Source organism: Sminthopsis crassicaudata, chromosome 1, assembly GCF_048593235.1.
Source record: "Sminthopsis crassicaudata isolate SCR6 chromosome 1, ASM4859323v1, whole genome shotgun sequence".
Lineage (NCBI taxonomy): Eukaryota > Metazoa > Chordata > Mammalia > Dasyuromorphia > Dasyuridae > Sminthopsis > Sminthopsis crassicaudata.
The window spans coordinates 631,611,806-631,638,752 of NC_133617.1; the positions used below are offsets into that span (position 1 = coordinate 631,611,806).

Genomic DNA, 26,947 nt, shown 5'->3' on the forward strand with positions numbered 1-26,947 from the left:
AGAGAACCTACCAGATAATTCAATTAGACATTTTTAAAAAATCAATGTGAACAGAATGAATACCTATGGCCTAAGTGTGTCCAAGAAAAGAACTAACTCATATGTTAGAAACTAAATTCTAATCTACCATATATAATGTATATGTGTATACATAATGTATAAAATAATTCAAACTAAATTTAAAAACTAAAATTTAAATTTAACTTAAATTTAAAAACTAAATTCTAATCTATCATATATAATATATATATGTATACATAATGTATAAAATAATTCAAGAAAGGTAACTTAGTTGCAGATGAGCTATTTTATGTGTCATCATTCAGAAATTATAACACTTTCTACAGAGGAGGTGAAAGCATTTTGTAACTCAAAAGAAACTGGACATCTAACATAGCAAAATATGACAGGAAATCTCATATTTCTTCCAGAAAGTATGCTATCAGTAAAATTAAATTGCATATCCTTGAGCCAATTGGGTTTAATAAGAAGATGATAAAATAGAAATGTGGCCAAAAGGAAAAGACAATCATTAAAGCATTGAATCTAATTCACTTGGAGCCAAACTCATGTTACAGAAATTGGAGCATATTAATGGAGTTGTTATAAAGCATTTAGATTTCACATGCAATGTACAAAATACAAAATGTACAAAAATAATTAATACTGCCCAAAGTTCTTGGAGTAACTACAAAGTCTTCTGGTATATATAAGTAAAGAGTAAAAACTGAATCTAAGCAAACAGATTGTATGGCCCCCAAATGGCAGCTGACATAGGAAGATTAATATTTGGACTGTTTGTTAAAAAAAAGTACATTAGACATCTCCTCTTCTGATCATGTTTCCTGAATGATTTCCCTTACTTCATCTCTCATACATAAGTTATCATTGGAAAAATGTTCTCTGCCAACTTCCACTCACTATAATCTCCCCATTGATCTGAAACTTCAGCTCCTCAGACCATGTGCTACTACCACATTTGCAACCATCATCATGTGTGTTTTATTGGAAAGGTGGGTCTGGGGGGCAGAGAACCATTTGGCACTGCTTTAAAAAAAACACAACTGTATTTTCCCAACTTCTACGCAATCTCCCCTCTTCTTTAATTCTTAGCCCAATTTATTCTTGTTAGCAGTGCCTGAGTTAGATGGATAGACCAACAGAGGTACAGACGGATCCATTTCATGGATTGGTCTTTCAGTTTTGTGTCATGGTCTCCACAAGACAGCATGGAGGCCTTAAGAGTCCAGAGGGCAATCTTCTCAGGTGACTCCCCAGGATTTTTCTTTTGTTGCCCAGGACCGGCGAAGTGTCAGAGGAGATGGGGCATCGCAAGCTCCTTCCCTAATATGGCTCCTCTTTGCTGTACTGTTGTCCAGGCAGAGCCGGGCTGACTGCAGGGTGTTGTACGGATTATCTCGGGACAGGTGGGGGATACACGAGTAGGCTTCTGAGGTCTCTTCCACCTCTTGAGATTCTATGACTTTCTCTGCCTCCCTAAAATGGCTGGTAGGAGGGTCTAATGAGATCATGGGCGTGAAAGAGGGGTCCCCGAGAAGTGAGGTCGAGATGTAAAGCTCATTTCTCGGTACGGAAAACGCAGCTCAGTGAGGAAGCTTATTTGTCCAAGGTCACGTTGGAGAAAGGAAAACCAGCCCTGCCGTTCATTCTCCAAGGGCAAGATCTCCCTTTCTGTGTGCCGTGGAACTCTCTGGCCATCTGATAGGTCCCTTCTCTTTGGACCCCTTTCTCAAAATTACAAAAGAAATCAATTATACTGAAATAGTAATCAACTATTCTAAAAACTTCACGGATCTCAGCGAGATTTAGAGGAAGCGCCCAGTCCCGAAGGGAAAGCGACCCCTCCCCTTTGTCAAGGACGAGCTGGGTAGGCTGGGGGAGGGACTCAGGTACGGAAACACCTCCACCGCTACCCCGCGCCCTGGTTCGCACATGCGCACTGGAATCGGCGCATGCGCAGTTCCCAGCGTTCTTCACTCGGGTCGCTCGCCTGGCAGGTGTGGCATCTGAGGCGGGGCGGGACCGGCGGGGCCGGGGGTGAGTCATTAAGAAGACGTCTGCCGGGTCCAGGGAGCGAACCCTGCCGCTGGCTGCCTGGGGTACTGGAGAAAGGCTGGTGGAGCGGGTGGGGCGGGGCCTGGTTTCCGTAACTGCGGCGGGGAGGGGTTGGGGGAGCGGGAGGGAGAGGGACATAGAAAACCCGGGCAATAAAAGAGCCCGCTTCTTTCTTCCCCTGCCCGAGGACCGGGCCCGGGACATCCTCTCTCCTCGGGAGCGCTGGCGTTCAGAGACAAAAGAGAGGAGAGGGCCGCGTGCAGACCACCTGGTCTTCTGCCCCTGGCCCAGTCGTGGTCCCCAGGGTTGTTAGGCCGGGGTCCTGTACGGGGCAGGAAAGACCTGTGCAATCTAGGAACACTTTAGAACACGGGATGGCAGGGCAGAAAGAGACCTAGAACACAGGATGTTAGGGCTCGAAGGGACAAAGCGTCAGAGCTGGAAGAAAGCTTAAAACGTGATGGCAGGACTGTAAAACTGTAGCACATAAGATTTGGGGGCTGAAAGGACTTTAGAATGTGTGGTAGAGATTTTAGAACTGGGCACATTAGAACTTAAAGGACTTTGGAACCTAGAATGTCAGAAGTAGATGGCACTTTGCAACCTAGTATGTTATCGGGGAGAGGCCCTTAGAATCAAAGTTGGAAGGGACCTATGAACTTACGCTTATAATGTGAGGAGACACCGTCGATCATGGAGGCTAAACTAATTTTACAGAGGTGAAAACAAACACAGTAGAAGTGATACAACTTTGCCAATAAAGTCACCCAGCATGTTAATTGCAAACCTAGGTCTAGAGCTTAGTTCCTCTTGTGGTTTGTTTTATCCCACACTAGTTTCTTCCTCCGGCTCCTTCTCAAAGCCTGGTGCTCTAGTAATTACGAGGGAAAAGTATTCAGAAAAGTCAATTTCCTCTTGTGGAATATAAAGCAGAGTTTACAAACCAATGGATGTATAAATGCCCTTTCAAATTAGAGACAAGAAGCTGAATCAAGTTAGTATGTCTGCCCTATATTATTTCTTTTGACTTTCTGCACCTCAGAAATTCCTCTCAGGGATACTTATCAGGGAGACCAAGATTTGCGCCTCAGCCCCTAGCTGGAAGAAATATATGATGGCCACAGCTCTTTGCCCTCCAGAAAAGACTCCTTTGAAGCTAGAAGGACGCCTGATAAAGGTGGAAAAGGACACTTCCTGGGCTTCTGAATCAACCTTTCACGGGAAGGACTCGGATTCTGAGACCTTGCGGAAGAATTTTAGGCAGTTCCGTTATGAGGATGTGTCTGGACCCCACGAAGCTTTCAGCCAACTCTGGAAACTTTGCTGCCAGTGGCTGAGGCCAGAAGTGCACTCCAAAGAGCAAATCCTTGAATTCTTGGTACTTGAGCAATTCCTGACCATTTTGCCCAAGGAGATTCAGACCTGGGCCTGGAAACAGGGTCCAGAGAGTGGTGAAGAAGCTGTAGCCCTAATTGCAGATTTGGAAAAAGAAGCTGGAAGACTGAGGCAGCAGGTGAGAAGAGGAAATATAAATCTATGTAATTAGAAAGAAATGGGAATAAGGAACAGAAAGACATAGTTATAAAAGAGTGGGGATAAATTAGTGCATATTACTTCACTATTAGCATCTAAATATATACTTGCTTTCATGGGTAATGCTTGGACAGTGTCAAGAGTCAGGAGATTTCCTATGTAGCTGTCTGAAGTCTTTCTCTGGGGAACATGTAAAGTTTTTTGTCTGAATAGGTTTTTTTCTTTTTCTTTTTAAGAGAATCAAACCCACCTATACTTTTTGCCTGTTCCTGGATGTATGTTAACTTATCTCTCAAGGCATTCCAGGCTGCTTTTTCTTGCCCCTGCAAGAACTGCATTGTTCTGATTCTCTATTCTCTGTATCCTTAAATAATATTTTCTTGGGGGATTTTTAACCCTGATTCCTGCCCTTCTTTTCCCCCATTTTCTTTTGTGATGATGGATATTATTTGCCAGGTTACAAATCATGTGCACTTAGAGAAGACACTATCCCTTGGAGGAGCATGGGAAGTACCACGCCTTCAAATGGAACAAGTAGAAGGCCAGCCTAAGATTGTTACAAAGGAGAAGGCTGGGATACTACATTTAGGCCTTCAGGGACAACTAAACCATAAAGAGGAGTCAGAACACTTACAAAAAAATGGTAAGAAGCAAATGCCTATCTTGAGTAGATTAGGCAGTCTTGACCAGGCTTGAAGTCTTAGACTTGTCAAGGCTTCTAAAAGTCACTTGAGAATTTAATATCGTTTTCCATTTTCTAGTCATCATATCTGGGTTTTTTTTTTTTTTGTTTTTTTTTGTTGTTTTTTTTTTTTTTGCTTTATGGCATAACATTCTTACCATCCATTCTACACATTCATTGTTCATCATGGTAATGACTAATAATGTAGATCAGCTACTTGGATAGCTAATGGAAAAGCTTTAAGAGAATAGATTTTGTCTCATTGGATGATAGAAAACTTAATTATGAGGTGTGCCAGGTAGCCAGGAGCAGAATTTCATATCACCTAGTTTTACTGGGTTGGCAAGGTCCTATCAACATTATCTGAAAGATCTTGTTACAAATCATAAAGCTCTTTGCACCTCATTTTTAATCCCACAGGTTAAAAAGCAGTGATCCAGACAATTCTACTTCTAGACTCCTAGATAGAACTGTACTAAATTTAATGTCTATTCAAAGAACAGAGAGGTATTCTTCTAAAAGACCTCCATAGAAAAGGACTCCTTATTATCATCATTAACAAGTTTTAGCATCTAACACCTACAAACATGTCCTGAAAAGTTAAAAGTACAAGTGTATCTGCTGTTAATTACTGCAAATTCTTTTTGTTCTGTCCTCAAGGTAGACAAGAAATTTGTCATTTCCTAACATACATTCGAGAGCACATATGCCCAAATGAATGTTGTTCTTCAAATATTGCTTTGGTAGAATATATGCTTATTCTAGAAATCTTTTCATTGCCTCAAACTTATTTGTGTTTCTCTTTTGGAATTGTCTGTGTCTTATATTCAGATAGATGTCATTTTGATTTTAGAGGGAAATTTTATTCAGATGCAGTTAATAGTAATAAAATCTTATTTTTGTTCTTTTTGTTCTGTCCTCAAGGTAGACAAGAAATTTGTCATTTCCTAACATACATTCGAGAGCACATATGCCCAAATGAATGTTGTTCTTCAAATATTGCTTTGGTAGAATATATGCTTATTCTAGAAATCTTTTCATTGCCTCAAACTTATTTGTGTTTCTCTTTTGGAATTGTCTGTGTCTTATATTCAGATAGATGTCATTTTGATTTTAGAGGGAAATTTTATTCAGATGCAGTTAATAGTAATAAAATCTTATTTTTGTTGTTTTATAGTTATGCCTCATTTTTATGACATCCTACCCCCCAAAAAAATAATTTCACAGATTGATCAGTCACCTTATTCATCAGATGTGGCTCAAGATGACTACTCTTTCCCAAAATCAAATTGACCCTCAGAGAATGAATTGAGGATATTGAAAAGATTGTGTTAAAAGTTCTAAAGGCAATTCCCAAAGTGGAATTCCAAAAAGCATTTGAAGCAATAGTAGAATTGTTAGAATAAGTATATAATCTGAGGAGACAGCACTCATTTTGGATATATGAGTTGTTAGGTTTGTTAATTAGTCATATTATTTCATAGTTGCAACTTATATACTTAAAGTCTACCCTCCAACTAAATTATTCCAATTCCCTTTTGTATGTAAGTCTTCTTTTCAACTCTTCATTTTAGTGATTTTCCAGACTTTCTCTAGGTTCTTCCCATTTTTCTGACATTAAGGAGCTCCTCACTGGAAGCAGTACTCTCATTAGAATCTAACCAACTCTTTATTAAAAGAAACTTAGGGTGGGACTTTGTGTGAAGGGGGGGCAGGGGGAATAAGTACACGTGAAATGGATTTAAGAGAAATTGAAATAATTGCTTAATATATTTTTTAAAAAGCTGTCCAGAAACCAAATGAATTGCCTGTAAAAGTTATATATACACTTTGATAATGAAGGCATTTTATCAGATTTCCTAATAATTTGCAGAATCTCAAAATCGAAAGAGACATCAGAAGCCCTCTAGTCCAAACTATACCTAAATAAGAATCCCCTCTACAACACAATGGATAAGTGAACATTCTTCTTTTGTGTAATGGATGTCCAAGAAAAGAGAATCCACTTCCTAGGGCAGCTCATTCTACTTTTGGATACATACCTCAAGACTAAAGGCACTTTTCACATCTTCTGCTGATGTCAAACAGAACAAGTGTAAGCCCTCTTCTACATAATAGCCTTTAGATTTATGAAGGCAGCTGTCAAGTCTGAGCTTTCTCTAAACATTACCAGATCTTTCAGCCTGTCCTCTTGTCAAATTATCTTTAGGCTCTTCACCATCCTTGCTCCTCAGTGAACTCATGCTCTTCCAACTTATTAATACCATTTTTAAAATGTGAGGCCTTGAAATGAACATAGTATTCCATATGTGATCTAACCAGGACCAGAATACATTATTTTTTTGATCTTGGACATTTGTCTTTGATAAGTAATCATCCAGCTTTTGTTTAGAGATCCATAGTGAGGAGAAATCCATTATCTCCTAAGGTTACGTTAGTTCAGTTTTACACAGCTTTATTTGTTAGGAAATTTTTCTTTATATCAAAATAAAATCTGTTTCTCTGCAACTCCCAAGAACCTGTTGCCCCTAGTTCTGTTTCAAGGAGAAAAAAAATCTAATTCTTCTTCATTATAATCTTTCAAATATTTTCAGTATGATGTTTTTTCTAAATCTCTTCTCTAGGCAGATATGCCCAGTTCCTTCAACTCATTCTGATACAACATTACCTCAAAGCCTTATCCTGATTGCCCTCCTATAGATGTTCTCCCTTTATCATTATCTTTCCAAAAATGTTGCTCCCTGGGCTGAGCACAGTAGTCCGAATGTGGTCTGACTAGGACAAAGTACAGCAGAACTTTCACTTCTGGATACCAGTTAGCTTAATGCAGCCAACATCTCATTAGTTTTTTGACTACCACATCACACTGCTGGGTCATATTGAGATTGCAGTCTGCTAAATCTCCCAGATCATTTTGATAAAAACCATTCTCTAACTATTTCTCTCTGATCTTATATATGTGTGTTTGATTTTTTTGACTCCAGCTCTGGGCTAATTCTAGTTCTGACCCTAAGCCAAGTAGATCATCTTCTCTAAGTCTCAGTTTCCTCTTTGTAAAATGTAAATAATAATATTTAAAATACCTACTTCACAAGATTGTTCTATTACAAGAAATTATTTTATTTAATGTACTTTGTATCCACAAAGCATTAAAAATAAGATATAATGATTCTTAAGAAATTTCCATCCACCATCATGTTGTGTCACATAATTATGTTCCATCTCATTGAGCAAATTGGAAAACAGTATAGACTAGGAGTAGCACCTTCCCTAAAGGATTATGCAAAGTCTTCATTTATTCATTCTGAGGTTTCTCATAATTGTAATTGTAATTGTAATTCTATGTTTATACCCAAAATTCTTGCCTATTTCCTTCAAGAATAAAGGAGAGGAAAGAATGGCTCTTTTTTTATCATCCTACTAAAAATATCTTCTGAGAAGTTTCTGAAAGGTAAAGTATCCCAGAGTATAGAATAGTCCTACCTATGTGTTATCATCTCAATAGGTTGATCTTCCCAGTTAGCCTAGTTAGCCTAGGGGAGTTAGCCTCCCCTTCAAAAGATGTGTGGGCCAAATTCTTAGGGCACATTTTTGGTCGTTTGTCCAAGTCAAACCTGGGGAAAACCAAGGTAGGAATAGAAAAATGTCACAAAAAATTTCCCCCCTTTTCCTATTCTATACACATTTTTGCATTCCCCTGCTTCCCATGTTCCTCTGTTTTGTGAACTGACACCAAATTATTTCATGTACTACGTATTTAATCCCTAATCTGGATAATACTACATTAGTTGCTGTTTTTAAGATCCAACTCTGGCTAAGAAAGTCTAACTAAAATGTTGATTAGAACAACAATATGTCATACCCTGAATCTGTGACTAGAACCCTTTTCCTCACTTTTCCACTCTTCTTCCACCAGCATCACTTGATCCTCAGTGTTTAGAGCATACCAGTCAGTATTGGGGGAATTTATAATGGAAAGTTTACAATCCAAAAGGGATATAAAGGATAAGTAAAAATGCATTGTTTAACAACAGGAAAAAAAGCCATAACAAATCACAGATAGTTTACACACTTTATTACTGTGACTAAAGTTAGGTGCAATTAATCTGGGAAGACCTCATTGAAATGAGTTCCGTACAGTGTGTTTAAAGGAGGACAGAAAGGTAGTTTAGTATGGAGAAAGGAAGGACATGCTATATACAAGGAAGAACTTTTCCTTTTCTTTCTCTTCTATTCCAATACTATAAGTAAAATAGAAACCTTCCATTTATATTAGGAATGTTTAAATTTGTTCATATCCTTATAGCATCCTTTCCCTTGGTACTCTCCCTTTATCTGTGGATCATTTTCTATTTTATATAGAACTAGAAAGCTGAAATTAAACCCCAGCCATCAAATTCCATTTTCTAATTTTTTTCCAACTAGATATGCTCCCAAACTATTCTGGACTAAAGTTTTCCTGATTATATATTAAGAACCTGAAGTTAAACTTTTAATTCAGGAGAGTAAGGCAAGAATATTTAGAAACACTGCCAAAATATGGCCTAAAAGGTTTAGGGAAAGGGAAAAGCATCTCATTTAATCCTGACATCACCTTACAAGGTAGGTACTGTTATTATTCCCATTTTACACATAAGGAAATTATGTCAAACATGTTAAGTGGCTCTCTTAGGGTTACGTAGTTAGTAAGTATCTGAGGCTAAATTTGAACTTGTCCTCCTGACTTATAGATCTAGAATTTTATCCACTACACTACCAAGATGCTTCCAATTAGGAATTATCCTAGGGAAATTTAAGCAGAAAAATGACAAAAATGGTTCTAGGTATTAGATCCAAATTCCTTTCATATTTTCAGAATTCACATATTTCTGGAACTTCTTTAGAACAGAATGATTTGAAAGTGAATTTAATTGCATTTGAGTTGATCCAGATGATCTGAATCCCTGGACTTAAGAATGGAATTCAGTAATTTTATAGTGAGCAATTAGTGGTTGAAACAACTTTCGTTTAACTCCTTACTTCCCCACATTTAGCTCAGAACAAACATGACTTTAGCTTGGACTCTTTTGACCTTAGTTTCTTCCTCTATAAAATGAAAGGGTTGAATTAATTTATCTAACATCCTCTCCCTATCAAAACACTTTGTGTTTTGTGATTTATTAATACCTAAAGTGGCAGTAACAGTGGCCACAGCAGCCTTCTTTGAAGAAATTTTCTGTGAATCACTTTCTTTTTTTTTACTAATTCACATATATATTTTACATACATAGAAAACAATTCATGAAGTACTATATATACATCTATATGCATATAGATGTATATATATAATCCCATCTGATCCTCATACAATTTAAATCTAACATTTTGTGAATCACTTTCTGATCATCCCAGTGCACAGTGATCTTTTCTTCCCTGAACTTCTATAGCATGTTTCTACTTATTTAGTTATTATAATACTTCCTTATATTATTTTTCTGTATTTATATATTATTTCTCATATTTGACTAATGAGCTTAATATATATCATTATTGGCAAAAGTTCCAAAGGGCTTTACAAGCATATTGTTCATAAACACTTAGGAAGAGTAGTAATGACACCTTAAAGTCCACTTAGGGTCTTCTTAATAAGTCCTGTACAGCTTTTTATACCCCATAGTAACTCCACATGAATTGTGTACTAAGTAAAGAATTGTCTAATTGGTTGCAATGTTCAGAAAATTCTCTCTTATTACAGTCAGAAACCATCCTAGGCTGCCTAGGGAGCAAAACCTTGGTAAGAAGAAGAAAATGGAAACTGAGACTCCACAGCCTTGGGCAACCCCATTAAAGCAGCAGATTACCTGGTTACAGAGAGGTTCCTAGGGAAGGCCTAGTTCTTCCTTCTGATTGCTTCATATTCCAGTTTACAAGCCACACTGATGGTAGCAGAGGAACTGATAAAAATTAATCCCTGAGGCAGACAGGAAGAAGGCTCTGATGGAGATCCATTTAGCTCCTTAGTCCCACCCTCGAGGGAGGTCATCCAATCTGAAATCCAAGTTATGTCAAACCTCTTAAGACCCACCCTCTGCAGAGGTTTCAAGCAGCCTCACCTCGCTATGTCCTGTCAGAAATCCCAAAATTGATTTTCCTTATAAAATCCACCTATGGACTCTCCCATGGCTGCTGCCTTCCTTTGGGTCAGTCCACCACACTTACGCCTTGGAGATGTCTTTCTCCTTACTCTCCCTGCTCCCCATGCTATGTGTATCTCTATCCTTCCCCAACTATGCTTCCCAACCCCACTTCTGCTTACAGCTAACTCTTTTAGGGTGCTAGGTCCTTTTCAGGATTTAGTCTGCCAGCTAAGGACATGTCCCAACCTCCTGGGGTGTTTTCTTTCTCTTAATTGGGAGTTCCCCTGAGGAACTTGGCTTTCATGTGCTATCCCAGTTCTATTTCATATTTACCATTCCCGGTATCTATTGTAACCCCTTGTGTGGGACAGTGATCCTCATCCAAATTAAAATCAGAGATTCAAGGTAGTAAACCAAAAAGAAAAAAAGATTTATTATGAAATTCCCAATAGACAAGGGATCAGTAGAGGAGTGCAAAACACAAGATTAAATAGACTCTGAAGGAAGAAGCCCCTACCATCAGCCCCGACCTTTTCTCCTATTGTCTGGGGGAGTTCAAGCTTACTCAGAAATCTATCCCAGAAACAAAAGAATACAAGTAAAATTCAATTCGAATTTCCCTAGAGAACTATTATACAAGTAGATATTCTTGGATGAGAGAATTCCCAAAGCCAGTATCACTTTTAAAAGAAATACTTAAATGCTAATTAAGGGGGGGGTAACAGAAGGGGAAATGTTCTTCTAAGCTTTTTAGCTGTAGCTCAATATGTTATTGCAAAATCTCAAGTCATAATTAGGGCACAGTTTAAGGCCACATTCCCATTTGAGGTCTTCACTCAGTTTATCCAGTTCACCTTCATTTTGTCAGTAATCTCTTCCCTAAATAAATCTATCTTTCGCCAAAGAAAATGGCCATTATGAATTTTTCACATGACAGAACCCCAACTCTTTGGCGCCTGTCATCATCTGATATCTGCATTCACCCACACCAATACTACTGAATCCCTTAGGCTCTCTGAGGAGAAGGATGAATAGTTAAATTTAAAATTAACTTTATAAATCTTAAATTTGTTAAAGGGAACCTATATCTTTTTTTCTCAGATTACTCTTTCCTTTAAGTCTTTATTCCAAGTGACTCTTAAAGGTGAAAGATTAGTTTGTATCAAGATTAATCATTAGTATACAGATTATTCTTAACAGTTTTTAAATCTCTGGCTAAATCATCTTCCTCTCCCCACCCCAATGTAATAGTTGATAATCCTTCAAAGAATATTAACTAATTTTAATAAATAAGAAACTGTTAAGAAAATAAATCTGTGGCTACCCCCTAAAAATCATTTATTTCATAACCAAATGTGACTAATATCATTCTGAATGATATGTTTACTATTGATTACAGGCCTTAACTTATATGTATTGATGTTTCTAATCTGGAGTGACTTTACTTCCTATTGTATTCATTCATTTGGAATTGTCTCAGAATGGTGATATCCCACAGTGAGAAGGAATTCCTGGTTTTAAGATATTTGTACTATTTTGGTACATTGATTGCCTGGAGGATGTTTTATAAAGGAGATTGGTTCCAAGGAAAGAAATATAGCCTCATGCTTGTACACCTAAGGAAGGGTATGTTTCAACAAAAAAAAGATTTAAAAGTAGCACAAACTCAAAAGTCTAGAGATCCAAGTAAGTTTTTTCATTACATAGTTTATTCCTAGAATGTTGAATTTCAGGGTAAAAACAGACCATAGCTGTCTCTTTATCTCTTCATCTCCTTATAGTAATGGTAGCAATTGTATATACTAGTTCAGTTAAAGAATTATATTTTCTTTAAGTTTATTGCTATGTTTGGGTTTTGTATCACCTTCATTTTCATAACTATCACTCCCCCATCTTAGGACAGTATTCCTTGAAATAAAAAAGAAAGAAAAAAATTCAGTCTAGCAAAATTAATTAACACATAAACTTTGTTTGACAATAAATGCAGTATTCTACACCTGTAGTACTCTTGCCTCTACAAAGAAGAAAAGGAAATGCTTTTTCTCAACTCTTTCCCTGAGCTAAGCTTAATCATTATAATTACAAAGCTAGATTTTATCTTTCTATCTTTCTATGTATACATATAAACACATATTAAAAACATATTAAAAGCCCTGAAAATGCAAAGACAAAAATGTAAGTCCTTAAAATAGATGAGGCAATAATTAAAAGACTAAAAAGTCCAGTGCACTAATAGCTTCTTTCTCTTCCCTCAGCTTTTCCTCCTTGGGTTCCTGACTTTACTGAAAAGAGGAACACTAAACAACAGGAAGTAATGGCTATGCCCCTTCTTACTGCTGGGTCCCAGGTACATTGTAACTCTTTTCTCTGACTTCTCAGAAATCATAAGATCTCTTTGCCACTTACCTTTCTAATTGCTTCCTTTTGTTGTTTACCACCTTTTACACCCACATTAAGATGGTTGGTAGAGTTCCTGTGTTTTATTTTCTGGAGGAGACTGGACTCGTCTTTTTATTTATAATGCTGGCAAATCTCCCTTATGTAATGCCTATCCTGCAAAGATTTTCCCCTTCACCAACAAAAAACCCATCCCAGGGCCCTTTATCACATTTCTCCCTCAAGGAGCCTCTGTGTTTCATTCTCAGTCATTCATTCAGGAAAGAGCAATGATGGTTTTCTTGTTGGTACTAGATGTCAGTGTTGTTACAGGAACCTATGATATGTTCAGGACTGTCCAGAAATCTCTCTTACAAAAAGTGGGAACATCTAAATCCTGCTCACAAGAACTTCTGCAGGGGTATCATGAAGGAGAATTATAGGAACATGGTTTCACTAGGTAAGGACTTCTTTCCTATTCAGTTTTGTGTGGTCTGTAATCAGTTCTGCTAATAAAATTATCACTTTCTTTTGGACTTCAAGATAGTAGGAGTATCTACTTCCTACTTCTACTTTTTCCATGGGTGAAAATAAATTCTCACTAAGGCCTTCTAACAGGAACTTTAATTAATGTTACATCAGGATATAGAGACAAGAAACTTTTAGTTCTGGTTTCTAGACAAAGATTCTCCTCAGAGGACACGCTATTCTCTGCAGAGCTATAAAGGAACTAATTCTCATTCTGTACCTAAATGTTTATTTCCATTTCTTATTTCTTCCTCCTTTTATTTAATACAGCCAGAATGTTTCCCAGAATTCTTTACTTATGATCCATCATATCCTTAAAAGATAAATAGATTTTAAATTCATTCATTCATCCCACTCTTTTATCTCCTAATTCCCATAGCATTTTGCCTTCACATAACAGACATGAATATTTGAATTATTTCATTGAGTACCCATTATCTAGTACAGTGCTAGGATAGTAAAAAAAATTTAAAGGAGCATAAAGCCTGATGCCATCCCTCATAGTGCTTCCAGTTTATTTGGTAAAGTGAGGTATAAGTTTGGTAAAAAATTAAATAATAATTCAGGCATTATATCATTATGCCAAGTAACTGGCTAATACATAAATGCAGTAGGATTATGGAAGAAGTGTTATATGGAACTGACATAATAGCAGGTAGTCTTTAATTGAACTTTGAAGGTAGATTTTGAACATATAGAAAAGCATTCTATGCAGAAGTAATGTGGAAAGAAAAAATGCATTAATGAAAAATTGATTTCAGGGTATACTTTCTTTGACAAATATAAAATATACTCTTCTTCCAAAAGGAATTCCAATTTCAACAGCTAAGAAAGTGTCCCAACTAGCTCGAGGAAAAAAGCCATGGGTCTTAGCCTTCCAAAGCTCTAGTAAGAGACATGTCCTCCGAGGCATCCATACAGGGGAGAAGCAGGGACCCATCCAGGTACTGGCAAAAAGGAATGGAAAAACCTGGAGAGAGCAGCAGTCATGGGCCTTGAAAGATGAAAGGATTGCTGGGGTACATTGGAGCTATGAGGAAACGAAGACCTTTCTGGCAATTCTCAGAAAGTCTCGGTTTTATGAAACACTTCGGGCTTGTCCTCGAAATAGCCAGATATATGGAGCTGTGGCTGAGTGGTTACGAGAATGTGGCTTTCTCCGGACACCAGAACAATGTAGGACCAAGTTTAAAAGTCTCCAAAAGAGCTACCGAAAAGTGAGGAATGGCCACATGCTGGAGCCCTGTGCCTTCTATGAAGAAATGGATGCCCTATTGAATCCTGGACCCAATGCCACAACTACTGGCATCCTAAAAGAGACTGACTCTCCCCAAAGGGAGGGGGATGTCATTCCCAAAGCTGAAGAACAGAACAGATGGGAACAGGAGGAAGCTGCAGAAGAATCTGATAGTGATGAAATGAGTATTGAGTTTACCCAAAAGCCTGAGATCTCTGGGACTCCAGTCTTCTTCCAAAACTTAAGTGGTAAGATTTTTTCACCTTATTTTGGCATAAAAATAAATGTAGTGTTGTCTGGTACGGATGGAAGTCATTGTATTAGAAGTGACTAAATCAAGATTACAACATAATTATATCTCATAAACCTTGCTATAGAATTCCTAACTTCTTCCAAAACTTAATTCCTATCTTCTTTATGAGGTCTTTCCTGATCCTTCCAGCTATTATTGCCTCCCTGCTGAAATTACATTATCTTTATTTTGTGAATTCCATAATGAAATCACATAGATATTTTGAAGTTTTTGAAAATAACTCAAAATATATTTCTTATCCTGTTACTTTTTGGGTGCTTTTATATTTATTTGAATGTGTTTTTATATTTTGTATATATTTGTATGTATATAATTTCAATGAATTACAAACCTCTTGAGGGCAGTAGCTATTTCATTTTTGCCTTTGTATCCCTATTTCCTAGCATGTTAGATACTTTCTGATTTATTAATGGATTGGTCTTATACTCTATCTGTTCACAGTTATATCAGTAACAACCAAAAATAAAAGGACATTTGGTGTTCCTAATAGCAGGGTAAATCTAATTCAAATCACATTATCACGGTGGAGTTTCCTCCAGCTTAAAACTTAAGATGAATTTAGAATTTTTGAGGACCTTGACCTTAAATATCTCAGATTTGCAAATGGTTCTTTTCCAAGTCTGAACTAACTTCTGAAACTGAAAACTTGTATAATGAGGCTGGTTCTGGCAGCTTTGGGCATTAAGAAAGTAACAGATGACTTTGTACTCCCATCCACTCCCTTAGAATAAGTATATTATACATCAACCTTGTCTGTCTAATCTAAACATTTAGGGCCAATCTGTGGTGATTCCAGACTTGAGTGATTAGTGTTGGTCTTTATCCATACACCTCAAGGACAAACTATCTTTATTGACATTCCCTTCATTAGCGTATTTGCTAAAATGTACAACTAGTACAGACTATGCCACCAGTTATATTAATTGTAGTATTGCCAAGTGGTTTCTCAGCTTTGTACATCTGTTTCTACAGTTATAAAAGAACTCTTTAGAGAAAGAGGGAACAGTATGGTCAAGGTAATAGATAAAAAAGGAAATGTTGACACAAATGGAAAGGTTAGAGAAGAGTATGGCACTGAAAGCAGCAAGGCTATTAAAGAGGAGGAATTGCTTGTAATTATCTAGGGCACTGGTGACAAATTCAAGATGCAGCAGGGCCACAAATCCATACAGAAGCATGCCTGGGGCCATATATGAATTTAGTTTTAAAAGGTGATATCTCCTATGTGTTATTGTATTTTTATTTATTTTGTTAAATATTCCCAGTTACTTTTAATTTGGTTTGGGCCACAGTGAAGAGTGGTGTGAGTTGAATGGGGCTTTGTGTCTGATCCCAAACTACACTCTAAGGGAAGAAGTGGCAGGATTTGGCAGTAAAAATGTTATAATGGGGAATGAGTTGAAAATGACATCAACATCGCTTATTCAAGTTATTAGAGAATGATGATGTTGTCTATTATGAGGAGGATATTGGGCCCAGCAGAGGACTAACAGAAGCTGAAAAGCTATAGCTTCCTCATGATCCTTTTGAGTCAGTAGTGAAATAGCTTGTCAAAGGTATTCTGCAATTGAGCATTCTTTAGACATAGTGAAATGAGAGAATTCAGAAATCAGTAAATATGTGTGAATTACCTAAAGATAGTTTTGCTTTATGAGGTTAGCACTGCCACAAAGAGACTCTATAGTTCCATTTTGCCTGAATTTAGGATATGCTTCCAACAGGTGAGCAGTGATGCCATAGTTACAGGTTTGTGAGAATGTTTCAGCACCTTTTCCAATTGTCAGAGTCTTGCCCCCATTCTCCTCATATGGCCAGTTACCAAATACCTAAAGATAAAACATGTCCCTTCATCTTCCCTACCCTTAGTTTTTCCTGCCTCTCCTACCAAAGAAAAAGTAGAAAACAACAAGATAGATGCCACTGATAAGCAGTGAAACACTCTCTGATCAGAAGAAGATGTATCCCTTTGGTTTTTTCCTTTTTTTATAAAGACCTATTCCTTCTCCTCAATTTCATATAATCTTCCTCCATACAGACAATACTATTCTCATCAACTATCAATTTAACTTGACAACATAATTGTTCAAGAAAGGGACCTTATCCCTTTAAAATAAACAGACCATTTTAAAAATACTTAAAACATAAAAAATGTTCAGATAGAAATAAAGTAGTTTAAGTTTAGGGTAATAACTAAATTCTTGAAAAGAAATTATATTCCCAGATTAGAATATATAGAAGGAATAAACAGAGAAATAAAATACACAGTTAATAGACATCTGAATGATCTTGTTGGGGGGGGCATTCATTTGATGCTTTGGTAAAGTGTATGCTAAAAGTCCTTAATGATGAGATGGGAACAAGGACAAATTTCTAACTACCTCTGGAATTGTCCAGAGGTGACACAACGCTAAGTCAGTAGTAGGTTTCAGTTCCACATAGATAATAAAAATTTCGTTCTCCAGTGAGAGTCCTTTATGATAGGATCTCTTCCATGAGAGTACAGTGTTCAGACTTAGAACTGTGGTGTGAATAAAAGAAGGACTTCACTACAATTCAATATGAAAAATGAACTGTGTATAATATAAAGTCCTAGGAATGAGTGAATTTGATACTTATATAAATCTGGCTTTTCATTAGTATGGGTACTCCTTTTACCAATGCAGATCATAACTGTCCCTTCTTTATTCTGTTGTCTCATTGTGGCATATAGAGGATTCAGTTAGAATCTAAAGTCTAAATTGACCTCTTCACAACTTCTGTTTACTTCAGCTTTCAACATCCACTTCCTCTGTAAAATGGGAGTAACAATTTCTGTACCATCTACCTTTTAAGATTGTTGTAATAACATTTTATAAGCATTTTAAGTACTATGTAAGTATAAGTTGTTATTATATTTCTTATTTACTCCACTTCATTGAATTCTCTATTTCATACAGGTATGCCGTCCATATCAAAGGTGTCAAATTCACAGTCCACAAAACTTTCAAATTTGGCTGGAATCAAATTTAAATATAATTGAGAAATATTTAACAAAATAAATAAAAACAATAATATATAGATAATATTAATTTATGGTTTCCTATGTCAGTAATATGCCAAGGATCAATTTCTATTTGAATTTGACTCCATAGTCTCTACATAGTGACAAAAAAGATTTTGCTTTCTTGAATCTATAATATACTTCTCCTCAATCAAGGCTAAGGCTATTGAGCTTTAAAAATCATTCTAAATCAATTCTTATCCTTCATGACATCCAGGTTTTTAAATGAGAGGTTTTGACTATATGATCTCTAAGATCAATTACAGTTTTAACATCCTGTGATTCTATGAAATATGGATAGATACCATTACATATAATGCTTTCTTGATGATTTTTTAAAATATCAGCTCTTAATAGTATACTCTTAAAAATATTAAATTATTTTATTGAATTTTTAAATTTTTATTTTTAAAAATTAATGAAAATCAACCTTTCCTTCCTTCCTACCCTCCTCCAAGAAAGAAAAATAAAATCCTTAGAACAAATATGTATAGTCATTCAAAACAAATTTGGTTATGTCCAAAAATATATATTCTCAATCTGCACCTTGAATACATCACTTCTTTGTCAGGAGGTAAGAAGCATGTTTTCTCATAACATTTCTGAAATTGTACCTGATCATTGCATTGATTATAGTTCTCATGTCTTTCAGACATTTGTCTTTACAATATTGTTGTTATTATATAAATAATTCTTGTTCGGATCATTCATTCTGCATCATTTCATACAGGTCTTTTGAAATGGTCCTCTTCACCATTTTTACAACACAGTAGCATTCCATCACCCTCATATACCATAATTTGTTCAGTTGATAGATAGCCACATAGTTTCTAATTCTTTGCTACTACAAAAAAAAAAATAATATGCACAAAATATGGGTCCTTTTCTTCTTTCTTTGAGCTCTTTTGGAGTGTAAAACACTTTGGAATAGCATTTCTGGGTCACAATTTAAGTAATATGATTGAATATTTTTTATGGTAGACTGATGAAAGGATAATTTCTGATACCTCAGAAAATTTTTACAGAAAATCAACAGTTCATCCTGTGTTGCTGTTGGCTCTAGATTCTACTGTGCATATGGTCTTATTTCTTAATTTTGTGCTCTGATGACAGGTGTACACTGGGGCTATGAGGAAACTAAGACTTTCCTTGACATTCTTAGTGAGTCTCGGTTTTATGAAGCCCTTCAAGCCTGTCATCGAAAGAGCAAATTATATGGGGCAGTGGCTGAGCAGCTTCGAGAATGTGGCTTTCTTCGGACGCCAGAACAGTGCCGGACCAAGTTCAAAAGCCTTCAGAAGAGTTACCGCAAAGTACGGAGTGGCAGTGTGCTAGAATCATGTGCCTTCTATAAGGAGTTGGATGCCCTGATGAATACCAAGGCTTCTGCCACCCCCACTGCTACCCTGAAAGAAGTAAAGCCTCTGGTGCAAAGAGAAAATGGTACTGACATCGAGCCCCAAGAGCAAAGAGACTGGGAACATGAAGAGTCCTTACAAGTAGCTGTGGTGGAGGACTCTGAAAGCCAAAAAATTTACACCAAGGAATTGATAGAGGAACCTGATTCCCAGTGCACTCCAACTTTGGGTCAGAACCTGAGCGGTAAGAACCATCCTCAATGAGGTCATAACCTAAAAGCGAAAAAGTAAGGCCTAGTTTCTGACTCTGGAGGGGAGAGACCAGTGGCAATTGAAGTGAGTGAGAAATCTCCTAAGAAGACCTTTATCTAAAGAGGAAAGTAGAGGGCCTGAGGTCAGGGACACCCACCCTTAGAGAATAAGTACAAGAGCTAGTGGAGAGAGACATAAAACTGGAGTATTACTGTGTCAAGAGCCAAGGCAGGAAAGCAGGGGTGCACCTCAGGGAAGTCAGCAAGAATGCAGATAGAGAAGAGATCATCTAATGGAGTAGTGGGTACAGAAGCCCAACTGAAAGGAATTAAACAATGGGAAAGTGTTGAAGAATGAAAATAAACCACTCTTTGAATTAAGGTGGGAAACTCCCAAGCAAAAGTCAAAGTAGTGTATTGAAATTAAATCACTGAAATAGGTGTCCATATGGAGCTAAGTGCACATATACAATAAACAATTAGTGAGTTTTTATTGAATAGAAGAATTCTAAAGGAAATCAAGTGAAATTGTAGAAATGTTGACTAGAAGTTAAAAATAGTCAACCATACCAGAAAGCTGGCTTAATGCCAGCATAACTCTAACCTTTGGAAATGTAGATTAAGGGCTTTCCCTTCCATACTTGGTAAACTTATGGAATATCAAAACTTGTTTAATTCAACAAACATTTATTAAGCACCTGCTATGTTCAAAGGACTATGCTAGGTTCTGGAAATATAAAGATGGCAAAAATGACTCAATCCTTTTTCTCAAGAAGCTCACCATTTAATGGCGGGATCATTCTTGTACATAAGTGTAATACAAGAGAGAATATAAGTCAAAGTACAAGGGAGAATCACTGAACACAAGAGAAAGTTGAGAGAAAGGCAGCCTCATTAGAAAGGAAATTATATTGCATAATAGAGGGCTTTGTGGGAGACAGATAAGCCAAACAAATAGGTAGCAGTAGACATAATCACAGACCCTTAGTGCTAGGAGAGATCTGGTCTCATTGTGCTCATTTGGTACCTGTAGATACTGAAGCCCATAGAGAAAATGTCTTACCCCTGGTCACAGAGCAAGTTAAAGGCAGAGCTGGGACTGGAATTCAACTCTGGTTCTCAAATCTCTCTTGCAACTAGCAGGAGGTCTTCACCTAAGCAGCACACTAAGGGCATCTTGGTTCGGAGTGGATGGGGACAGGGAGAGAGGAGAGTGGTGGTATTTTTTGGAAGCCTGGCATTCTAATCATTGGACATAGAAAACAGGTTAGAATTGGAAAAAAACAAAAGTTTAAAAAATGGATGTTTTTCAGCTATAGGTCCCTGCCTCATTCTACTAACTTAGAACTGTGTGTGAACTCCCCTTTTATGCCCAGTAACTATGGCATCTCTGTGAGAGGCTGCATTTTTCACATTCAGCTTTTGCTTCAGGATATCTCACCTATAAAATGAGCAGTGCCAGAGAGAGTAGGCAAAATACTTATCTATCAAATAGATGAAGAAACTTAATCTAGTAGGTCTATGCTTCGATCATATGTCTTCAAATCATGTTCATTAAAGACGGAAGATGAGGAAACTCCCTCTAGCAGGGCTGGTTAGCACTTTCTGGGCAATTCCTAGACTTTACAGTAATGATTATAGAGCACTTAATACAGTACCTAGCACATATTGAATTCTATATAAATGTTTGCTATTAGGTTATTATCATATTAGTAAACGGGAGATGCTTGAGTATTTTATAAGCTCTTTGAGAGTAGAAACTTGTATCCCCCCATCTGCTAAGTGTTTAATAAATGTTTATTTGTTTAATTGAATTGAATAAAGTACTCACCAAACATTTCCTGGGTGACCATGGGCAAGTCATTTAATAGTTCAGAGTCTTTATTTCCAAAATTAGGATAATACTTTATTCACCTACTTCACAGAATGGTTGTGAGGAAAGAGTTTCACAAACCTTCAAGTGTGAATTATTTATAATATTAATGTTCATAAAGTCATAGAATGTTAGAGCAGAAAGAAATCTTAAAGGACTTCTGGTCCAATCTCTTAATTTACAGATAAGAACAGTGGGGCCCAGAAAGGATAAATGACTTCTTCGGAGTCACACAGCTGGCTAGTGGTAATTCTGGGAATAAGATACAGCTGCATTCTCTAATACTGGAAAAACAATCTGAGAAATCTAAAAAAAAATGAAATTAACAAAATCTAAGACCCATTGTCAGTAATGCAGGAAATACTGGAAACTCTAGACTGCATATAATACTTTAACATGTTTTTGTTTTACTTTTTCTTTCTGAAATATAGAATTTTGGAACCATTTTAAAATTATTTTTTATGATCTAACTTCATGAATATTGTTTGGCCTACTCCAAAGAGATCTACTTAAAAGACTATGTAAGGGTTGAGAGTGTGAGATATTGTTTCAAAATTAATCATCAAATCTGCCCTAGGCTTATAAAAAACTTCCATTTTTCTTGTCCCTTTGAGCTATCATCTACTTCAATGCTAAAATTAAAAATTTTAAAGAATAAGGTATTAGTTGTCTCTATTACCTCACAGTAATCAGCACTCCAACTTCTCTAAGATTATTAATGATGTAATTGTCAAATCAGTGACCTTAGTACTCATCTCTCACTGTGTACAACATTTTTTTGTTTAAATTTTTTTTATTAATTTTATGATTATAATTTGTTGACAGTACATATGCATGAGTAATTTTTACAACATTATCCCTGTATTCATTTTTTCAAATTTTCCCCTCCCTACCTCTACTCCCTCCCCTAGATGACAGACAATTTCCTACATATTAAATGTTATAGTATAACCTAGATACAATATATGTATATAAATCCAATTTTCTTGTTGCACGGTAAGAATTGGATTCCAAAGGTATAAGTAACCTGGGTAGATAGACAGTAGTGCTAATATTTTATATTCAATTCCCAGTGTTCCTTCTCTGGGTGTAGCTGTTTCTGTCTATCATTGATCAACTGGAAGTGAGTTGGATCTTCTCTATATTGAAGATATCCACTTCCATCAGAATATATCTTCATACAATATTGTTGTTGAATTGTATAGTGATCTCCTGGTTCTGCTCATTTCACTCAGCATCAGTTCATGCAAGTCTCTCCAAACCTCTCTGTTCTGTGAACCATTTCTTTCAGAGCAATAATATTCCATAACATTCATATACCATAATTTACCCAACCATTCTCCAATTGATGGACATCCATTCATCTTCCACTTTCTAGCCACTACAAAAAGGGCTGCCACAAACATTTTGTCACATACAGGTCCTTTTTCCCTTCTTTAGTATTTCCTTGGGATATAAGCCCAGTAGTAGCACTGCTGGATCAAAGGGTACTCACAGTTTGATAACTTTTTGGGCATGGTTCCAAATTGCTCTCCAGAATGGCCAGATTCTTTGTGTGCAACATTTGATACAATTTATCCTTTCCTTAGTATTCTCTTCTTTCTTGACTTCAGTGATATCATTGTCTTCTGCTTTTGTCCTCTGGCTCTGCACTCTGTTTATGTGATTATTCTTTCTTTTCCCATTCCTAAAGTTTGTACATCCCAAAAAATCTGCTTTTTTCTCCCTATTGGCTCTTTCTTGGGGATTCGACCACATCCGTGATTTGGATAATTCTGTTGCAAATGATTCTCTTATCTAAATTTCTGTTACCAAATTCTCTCCTGAGCCCTAGGATCTCATTTCCAGTTGCCTAACAGTTTTACTAAGTCCTGTCAGTTTACCTCCAAAATATATTTCACAGTCATCCTTTTAAGCCTTCACTTGAGCAATTTCAATGGTTTCTTAATTAATCCGTTTCTATATTTACCTTTCTCAAATCTGTCCTTTATATTTCTACGGAAGTAAACTTTACATCAAATATATCATGTTGCCCTTTTTAAAAATTCTCCAATGACTCCTCATCATTCATTAAAATTAACCTGTTTTCAAGGATCTCTGTAATCTACCTTTAACCTACTTTACCAGTTGTATTTCCTACATTTACCAACTACAGTCTAGTCATACTGTACTATTCACTCACTCACTACTCCTTTATTTCTTCCTGTCCTTTCTGTCTCTCTGGATTTGCACATACCTTTCCCTGTGCCTGGCACTCCCACATCTCTACCTCTTAAAAGCTCATTTTTTCTTAAAACTCAATGACCTCGGGGCAGCTAGGTGGCTCAATGGATAGAGCACCAGCCTTGAATTCAGGAGGATCTAGAGTTCAAATCTGGTCTCAGACATTTAACACTTCCTAGCTGTGTGACCCTGGGCAAGTCACTTAACCCCAGCCTCAGAAAAAAAAGAAAAAAGAAAAAAAAAAAAGGAAAGAAAACTCAATGACCTCTTCAGTGATGCCTTCACTTTTTCATTACCTGGCAGTGCTCTCTCTTCAAATGTTCTATGTTTCTTTCTTTGATCTGTTACATGTGGTCTCGCTTTTACTATAGTTGTTTCTGTACTTCTTTTTATTTCCTGTATTAAATTATGAATGTCATTAGGGTAAGAACTGCATTGTTTTTCAGTTATATATTCCTAATGCCTAACAGTGATTTGAATGTCAGAGGCATTGAATAAAAGTTTAATGAATTAAGTCAGAATCAAAAAATTTTAAGAGTTGGAAGAAACCTTAACAGCCTTCTGATTCAGCCCATACTGGGAAGAAATCCCCACAATAACAGTCATCTAACAAGTAATCATCTAGCCTCTATTTCAGAGCTCTTCATTGATTAGGGATCAACTAAACACAAAGCAACTTATTCTACTTTATGAAAGCTTTGTTAGCTTTTTTTCCTAATGTCAAGCCTAAAGTTGCTTCTTTGCATTCTCCATACAGAGGTTTTGCAGTCAGAGACCAAAATGAACAAGTCTAATCTCTTTTCCATATGACAGTGCTTCAAAAACTTGAATACTGGTATCATCCCTCTTACTTCTCCCAACTAAACATTCCCAGTGTCTTCAGTTTTCTCATGACAAGAATTTAAGGCCCTTCACCATCCTGGTTGCTCTCCTTTGGACACTGAACAAATTTTAATGTTTTTCTTAAGTTTTGGTATGTAGAACTGAATATAATCCTCCAGATACAGTCTTGACAGTGACAAGATACAATGAGATTATCATCCTCCTATTCTTGGAAGCTGGGTCTATCAGTGTACCTATGTAATCTCAGTTATTTAGGCTCCCACACCATACCACTAACTCATCTTGAGCTTGCAATTCACTAAAGTCACCCAATGTCTTCCAGATGAATTGTTCTTGGCCACACCTCTCCCATCTTGTACTTGTGAAACTGATTTTAACTCATTTTAATTTGGGTTCAATTTTAAGACTTTACATTTGTTCCTATTAAAATTCCATATTATTAGATTCCATCACATCCTCTAGTCTCTTATCTTTTTAGATATTTGTTACTGAGTATTTTGTGTCAATTTGATGAGTATACTAACTATAGTAACCTTAGTCATTAATAAAAATGCTGCATAGAACAGGGCCAAGCTTAGATACCTGGAGCATCTTACCAGCAACCGGCCAAGATGACATTGAGCCATTAACATTTTTTTGAGATCAGCCATTCAACTAGTTCCTGACCCATCGATATAGATTTTCATGAATTACATGCCTTCCTCTCCTTCTAGATAGATCTTTCTTCATAATCACTGCTTCTTTTTTTCAGTTGTTTATAAACCTGCTTTGAATAATCAGTACTGGAATTTTTCCAGAACTCAGAATCAAATTGGCTGACAGCTTGCAGAATTTTCTCCTTTTTGAAAATTTAGATTACACTGGCCCTACTTTGATCTTAATTGCATTTTAATTTTTTACTCTCTTCCATTCAGCCCTTCTCACAGCTGTCAAAATAATTTTCCTAATATACAGTTCTTGCCACTTGACTACTCTACTTAAAAACCTTTAGTGGTTCCTTGTTGTAAGACAAAAGTACAAACTCTTTAACATGACATTTAAGACAATCCACAATCTGGCTCCAACCTACTTTTCCAGATTTATTCATATTTTATATTTAAGCCAAATTGGACAACTAATTGTTACTTGTTCTTGCTCTACATTCTCCTGCCTCTTTTCATTCATGCAAGCTGCCCCCATCTGCCATGTCTAGAATACATTCCCTTTTCATCTTTACCCACAACAATCCTTTTCTTTGGAGGCTCAGCTCAAGTACCAGTTATTCATTAATTTTCCCTTAATTTCTTTCCCTTCTTCCCTCAACTGAAAGGTATTTTTCTCTCTCAGATTTTGGGTCTTCCCTTTCTTCCATCATATTCAATTTTGTATTTTATTTTGTACTTTATTGAATCAATATATTACCTGTAATAGATTATAAGCCCCTTTAGGGCAGAGACTGTTTTTTTTTTCTTTTGTAATCTCCAGAAACTAGCATAGTAACTCACACTTACTCCTACTGCTTTGGCACAGAATTATACTTTTATTTTCTTTTTTTCCAGATTTTGAAATGAGTAGTAGGAATAAGGAAGAATCAACACAAATTTATGAGAAAGTAGAACTACATTCAACATTACCAGGAAAATCTAAAGATGGCATTCCCCATGATATTGATCTGGGAAAAGATCACACGATGGAGTACAAGTTCCAAAGACTGTGGAGAAATTTCCTCCCAGGATATAGACAAGGAAAATTCATTATCCAGCAGAGAGATTTAGGAAAGGTCACAGGTCATCGGAGACCTTTCATGGGACGGAGACCTTATAGATTTTTCAAGTATGGGAGAAGTTTTCTTCAGAGGTCACATCTTATGTGTCAGGCAGCTTATCAGAAAGAAAATCCTTACAAATGTAATATGTGTGGAAAGGGCTTTGGTAGAAGCAGGAGCCTTATTAGACACCAAAGAATCCACAGAGGAGAAAAACCCTTTAAATGTGCTGAGTGTGGGAAAAGCTTCAATGACTCCTCAAACTTTGGTGCTCACCAAAGAATCCACACAGGAGAGAAACCTTATGTAGTATGTGTGGAAAATGTTTCAGTCAGAGCTCAAGCCTTGTAATACATCAGAGAACTCACACAGGAGAGAAGCCTTATCAGTGTGATGAGTGTGGGAAAAGCTTCACCAACAGCTCTCACTTTAGTGCCCATCGTCGAATACACACAGGAGAGAGAATCCTTATAAATGTGTGCATTGTGAAAAAAGTTTTAGCAATTGTACCCAATTTAGAGAACATCAGAGAACTCACACAGGAGAAAAACCCTATGAATGTTCTCACTGTGGCAAAAGCTTTAGCAAAAGCTCAGCTTTTACTAAACACTGGGGAATCCACATAAGAGAAAAGCTTGCATCACAATTTAAATCTGATTGTACCCCAGAAAACTTAGACAGGGCTGATGAGTTTGGAAAGACTTTTTAATAGAGGTCATCTTCTAATTAAATGTCCCTTTGGCTTAAAAAAAAA

The 26,947-nt window shown here is 36.6% G+C and overlaps 1 protein-coding gene across 1 annotated transcript; it reads left to right on the forward strand.

The window, feature by feature from the left end:
• Nucleotides 1-2,028: 2,028 nt before the first annotated feature.
• On the forward strand, nucleotides 2,029-26,947 carry ZKSCAN2 (zinc finger with KRAB and SCAN domains 2). Its single transcript, XM_074282800.1, is given in 10 exon segments — nucleotides 2,029-2,120; nucleotides 3,119-3,589; nucleotides 4,066-4,252; nucleotides 12,663-12,754; nucleotides 13,117-13,243; nucleotides 14,119-14,796; nucleotides 19,015-19,503; nucleotides 25,988-26,494; nucleotides 26,497-26,651; nucleotides 26,654-26,947. Coding segments are annotated over 9 exon segments (2,886 nt in total). The 5' UTR covers nucleotides 2,029-2,120; nucleotides 3,119-3,187; the 3' UTR covers nucleotides 26,903-26,947.